Source organism: Lipotes vexillifer, unplaced genomic scaffold, assembly GCF_000442215.2.
Source record: "Lipotes vexillifer unplaced genomic scaffold, Lipotes_vexillifer_v1.1 scaffold63, whole genome shotgun sequence".
Classification (NCBI taxonomy): Eukaryota; Metazoa; Chordata; class Mammalia; order Artiodactyla; family Lipotidae; genus Lipotes; species Lipotes vexillifer.
In genome coordinates, this window is record NW_006784492.1 from 39,509 (window position 1) to 45,586 (window position 6,078).

The 6,078-nt window shown below is 50.1% G+C and overlaps 1 protein-coding gene across 1 annotated transcript in view; it reads left to right on the forward strand.

Annotated features, from left to right (window-relative positions):
* The window catches only part of HTT (huntingtin), a 161,906-nt gene that overhangs the window by 19,685 nt on the left and 136,143 nt on the right, over nucleotides 1–6,078 (forward strand). The window contains exon 3 of the mRNA XM_007456892.1: nucleotides 5,936–6,057. Coding sequence (XP_007456954.1) covers nucleotides 5,936–6,057 — 122 coding nt within the window. The remainder of the gene's footprint in view (nucleotides 1–5,935; nucleotides 6,058–6,078) is intronic.

A 6,078-nucleotide genomic window follows, 5' to 3' on the forward strand; every position in this document is an offset into this window, starting at 1 on the left:
TTCAGCAGTAGAATGGAAACAGCTAAAAAGAGAACTAGTAAAATAAATCAGATGAAACTATCCAGAATAAAGCAATGAGAGGGAAAAAAAAAAGAAAATAGAAGATAGGATGTGGTGAGAACACCAGGAAGAGAGAAGAGAAACGGGCAATATTTTGAGATAATGACTGAGCAGTTTCCAAAACTTGGAAGCCATTAGTCCACACGTTCAGTATCCAACTAATTCCAAGCAGATTAAATGAAAAGAAATTCTACTGTTAAACCAAGCCAGGATAATACAAACACCATAAACAACACATGGTGCAGCCGTAAACTGGAGCCAGTGCGGGAACTTGGAGGCCGAAGGTCATCAGAAAGAGCACCTGTCAAGAGGGAGGAGATGTGGGGACGTATGTGTATGTATAGCTGATTCACTTTGTTACACAGCAGAAACACACCATTGTAAAGCAATAATACTCCGATAAAGATGTTAAAAAAAAAAAAAAACCAAAAAAAAAAGGCACCTGTCTCCCGAGCTCTTTGCATCCCATGGAGAGTTGTGTTAGCCCCGGGCCCAGATGGCCACAGTATAGGTAGTGCCCCAGGAGAGGGACCTTGCTCCCTGTCATTCTGTGTATTTATAGGGGAATTGGAAGGGGACAGGGAGTCCCTGGCCAATCCTGAAGCCATGGCAGATTTCAGGCTGTGGGGGAATGGCTTTGCTGGTGAAAAGACCATCTGGATCCCGGACATCTTTCACCAGGAGAACGTGTGCTTCCAAGACTTTCAGAACTGGTCTTAGCCAGTCTTTTGGGCCCTTCTTGCTGAGCATCCTATGGGGAGATCAATCGACAGGATCCCCAGGGGCATCCTGTAACAAGTGATTGTCTCCTTACACACCCAGACATGGCACGCTGAAACCACAGAGAGCCAAAGACAGAGAGAAAATCTTAACAGCCAGAGGGAAAAAGACACTTACCTCCAAAGGAGCAAACATTAAGTCAACTGACTTCTCAACAGTGAGAATGAAAAGCAGAAGACGTGATGTCCGGATCTGTAATCTGCTGACAGAAAGTATCTGCCAACCTTGAATTCTATACCCAACCAAAAATCCACTAGGAAGGAAGGCGAAAAAAAAAAAAAAGACATTTTCAGATAAACTGAGAGATTTCAGCAATAGAAGATCCAAGGTAAGAGAAATTCTAGGGTGTTTTCCAGGCAGAAGAAAATGATCCAAAATGGAAGGTCAGAGATACAGGCACGGATGAAGAGTAAATGAAAATGGTACATCTGGGAGTCAGTTTCAACAAGAGCTGACTGTTCAAAACAACAATGACTGTCTCTATATCTTTGGCAGTATGTGTATTTATGTAGAATTAAAGTAACGTGGCAATAATTCCCTCTAAAGTGAGAGAACCCCTTGGGGGGGACGGGTGGGAGGCCACCAAAGCACCCTCAGGAGTTGCCAGTCCACTCAGCCTGTTCCTCATGGCGCTGCATCACGTTTCCTTTTTCTGACCCAAGGCCTCACCCCCAATGAACTCCCACCTGGTTTTGGATTTAGGGCAGGTGCCTGCCCCCCAACTGGAGTGTACCCCGTTTGTGTGTGGGTGTGTTGGGTTCCCTCTTTTCCTGGGCAGAATCAGTCACAAGTGTGTTGCTAGGCTTTCATTTTTAGTTCTCCACTCAAACCTCTTTTACATGTTTTTCCCCTGAATAGTACATATTCATTGCTGAAGATTTGAAAAATACAGAAAAGCACCCAGATTAAATTTCCTGTAATTGCCCTGCACAGAGAGAGCCACTGTTTTAGACTTGGTGAGCAGGTCTCTTTCTATTTATGTATGTATCGTTTTTCTTTAAAAAGAGGGGGGATTGTGCTATACACAGTAGTGTAACCTGCTAATGCATTGCACACCTTTTTCCATGTCATGAATGCTCTTCTAAAACAGGATCTGAATAACTGCACAGTTTTGTCATACGGATATATCATGCTTCATTTAGCTAGTCTCCTTCTGTCCTTGTTTCCTTTTTTTTCTTTCGGTCCTAAATATTGCTGTAACCAGTGACCATCCCGACACACACGTGATTCTTTTCCGAGGATAAATTACTGGGAGTGCATTTGCCGTTCAGAGGCTACGTTCATTTTAAGGCTTTGGAGACAAGAAGCCAAATTGCTTTCCCAGCTGTGTAATCTTTGATTAGTCTGCGACTATGCCAGACTTTTCTCTGAATTAAAAAAATCCGCCTCCTGGACGGTCCCTTTCAATAGGCTTTCCTCTAAGACCTCTTGTCAGGGGTATAGTAAGTTCTCAGCAGACGAGTTTCTTCTTGCCTCAGCTAACACAGCCCGATCTGTTGTGGCCATATAAGGTCTCAGTGACTCATACCCTCTCTGGACTGGTCAGAATTTGGGTTTAGGAGCCCATAAACAGAATAATCCAAAGTAAAAGTGGCTTAAACAACATGGAATTATGGGGCTTCCCTGGTGGCGCAGCGGTTGAGAGTCCGCCTGCCGATGCAGGGGACGCGGGTTCGTGCCCTGGTCCGGGAGAGGACTGAGGGGAAATTTCAAAAGTGATTTCTAAGTAATGGCTGCTAGGGGCTGGAAGGAGGATGGGGCAGAGGTGACTGCTCATGGGAATGGGGTTTCTTTTTTGGGTGATGAAAATGTTCTGGAATTAGATAACCGTGATGGTTGTACAATCTTGTGAGTGTCCTAGAGGCCACAGGATTGTCCACTTTAAAAGGGTGAATTTTGGGTCTAGTGGTTAGGATTCGGCACTTTTACTGCTGTGGCCCAGGTTCAATCCCTGGTCAGGGAACTGAGATCCCACAAACCACATGGCGTGGCCAAAGGTGGGGGGAAAGAGGCGTCTTCTTTAGGACTTGCATGCTAAAAGGCTGAATTTTATGGTATATGAATTACATTGCTGGTGGGAATGTAAATGGTATGACTCCTCTGGAAATTTGGCAGTTCTTTTCAAAACTAAAAAAAAAAAAAAAAATGGAATTATGTTTCTCTCCTATAGATATTTGTCTGTGAGAAGTCCAGAGATGGTCTGGCCAGGCTGGAATGGCATCTCCATCCAGTCCTGCCAGCTCCATTGTCCTGGGATGTGGCTTTCACCCTCATGATCCACAATGACTGCCCAAGTGCCCACCACTATATGTCCATTCCAGGCAGCAGGAAGGAGATAGGTGTACCCCTTCCTTTTGAGGAGATTTTCTAGAAATAACACACGTCACTTCTGCTTACATCTTATCAGCCAGAACTTAGTCACATGGCTATAGCTATAGCTAAAAGCAAGCAGGGAAATGTGGTGGGAAAGTGCCTGGATAAGAGCTGAAGTCCTATGACGGAAGGTCAGAGTGGCTGTTGGGAGACAACTGTACGTAAGGTGATGCGCTGAATTGTGTCCCCTGAAAATTCACTTGTTGAATCCTAACCCCTAGCACCTCAGAATGTGACTGTATTTGGAGAAAGTGTCTTTAATGATGTAATTAAGATAAAATAAGGTCACGAGGGTGGGCCCTAATCAAATATGACCATTGTCCTTATAAGAAAAGAGGATTAGGACCCAGACGTGCATAGGAGGAGGAACATGCGAGGACACAGGGAGAAGACGGCCGTCTGCACACCAAGTAGAGAGGCCTCAGAAGGAACCAGCCTGCTCACACCTTGATCTGGGACTTCCAGCCTCCAGGACTGAGAAGATAAATTCTTGTTATTTGAGCCCCCCAGTCTGTAGGACTTTGTTAGTGCAGCCCTAGCGAACTAATACACTTACCTGTTGCTGTGTAACCAATAGCATGGTGGCTTAACAACACAGGATCTCACAGTTAATGCAGATCAGGAATCTGCGCACAGCTTAACTAGGTCCTTCACTCCCTGGTCTCTCAAAAGCCTGTGTTTAAGTACCACCTGCCTCTCGCTTGAAAGCTCAACTGGGCAGGGATCCACCTCCAAGCTCATGTGGTGTTGGCAGGATTCAGTTCTCCCTGGGCTGTTGGCCGAGTGGGCCTCCCAACATGGCAGCCTGGCTTCAAGAACGCGTGTGCAAGCCAAGCAGGTGCAGACAGCCAGCAGGACGGAAGGCTCAGTCTTTTGTAACTTAATCCCAGGAGTGCCACCTTTGCCTATTAGAATGTTAGAAGTGTCAGTGAAAATTCAATTAACAATCAAGTTAAGAAGAAAAAAGAGAATTTCATTCAAGCCAAAATGAGGATTATAAGCCAGAAGGCAGGCTCTCAGAAGCTCTGAGAGCTGTTCCGCCTGGTAGAAGTCCAAGACACAATCATATATACATATATATATATACATATATACATATATATATATATATTTGTGTGTGTGTGTGTGTGTGTGTGTGTGTGTGTGTGTGTGTGTGTGGTACGTGGGCCTCTCACTGTTGTGGCCTCTCCCGTTGCGGAGCACAGGCTCCGGACGCGCAGGCTCAGCGGCCATGGCTCACGGGCCCAGCCGCTGCGCGGCACGTGGGATCTTCCCGGACCGGGGCACGAACCCGCGTCCCCTGCATCGGCAGGCGGACTCTCAACCACTGTGCCACCAGGGAAGCCCAATCATATATATTTTTGAGACAAAGGCTCATACATCGAAGTGACATACTGACATTTTACAGAGAGCTCACCAAAGATACACAGTCCAGGTAAACTCTTACAAAGTGCGCAGTAAGTCAGTACGGCCCCCTCCAGAGCTGGGAAAGGATGCTAACCTTGTAAGAAGTTCCATCGCTAGGTCAGAAGTAAGGAAAAGAAAAGTTGATCTTTACCGTCCCGCAGGCGTTCCCCTCTTGGAGGAGGTCTGGTTAATGGGTAACGCAGATGCACACTGCACATTAGGGAGGGAGGGGGCCCAAACGACATAGAGAACTTTCTGTTTAACTTTTTTGTCTTGCTGTAAAATGTAAACCTTAATCAGAAGCCAGCCACCAGTGACAGCCCACTCTCAAGGGGAGGGGACTATACAAGGTGGTGAATCTCAGGAGGGGGTCACTAGGTCATCCGAGAAGTCTGCCAACCACAGTACCTGACAGCCTGGAGCCCCGTCACTGTGGCCTGTCCTGTGAGGGCTGGCACATGGCTTGGCCTGTGGACAAGGGCCTTTATTAAATCAGGGACTGGGACCTCAAGGCTTGCTGCAAGTTTCTCTGAGGTCCTTCCCCTGAAGGGGGGGGAGGTTGCTGTCCCCTTGGGGACAAGGCTTCCTGTGGCGATGCTGGGTTCACCTGCTTTGGTCTGAAATTAGGCGGAGACGTGGCTTGTGGCCTAGAACAGGTCGCTGTCCTGAGGGGGCTCTGGAGGCTTCATGCTGCTTGCCCCAGGCGGCTTCTCTGAGGGCCACCCACTCCCTGCGGGTAAGCGGACGCTGCCCCTCTGCTTGCTCACTGCCGCCCCTCGGGTGCTGAGGCTCTGGGGCCCGGGACCCTCCCACGCCGGCCGGCCTCGCTCAAGGGGGGCACACCCTTGGGCCGGGCAGTCATGGCGGCGGGGCAGTCTCTGGGGTCAAAGCTGCTTCTCGCTGCACCAGCCACGGCCTCTCCGGGCAGCAGGCACTGACCAGGCAGGTTTTTACCACCCGTCCCTGCCCCAGGCCCTCCGCCAAGCCCCTCAGCTCCTCCTCGGGCTGCAGAATGGCTCTCCAGGGCTCCGTTCCTCTCTGGGGGCCACACCTGGGCTCCCGCCCTGAGGGGTCCTCTGGCTCCGCGCGGGGCCACCCACTTCCCCCTTCCTCCTCTGCAAGGCTGTCCCGTGAGCCCTCCCTCCGCCCGGGCCGCTGGGTGAGCAACCACCCCCGCAGGGTCTCCGGCTCCGAGTCCACGGTCGACCCTCCCTGCCACCCTCCGGGCGTCGTCCGGGGTCTCCTCGACTAGGGTCTTCTTCCCGAGGGAGCATGACGCTCACGGCCGCCCCGCCCCTCCTCGCCGTGCCCCTAGTCCGCGCCCTGGAGGAGCGCTGGGGTCTCCGTGGTCGCGGCGGTCCTAGTAGGCGAGACGGCGGGCGCAGATGACTGGCTGGCGCCGCGCCCGGCCAATGGCGGAGGTCGCCGCCTCTGGCTGTCAATCTCGCCAGCCTGGCC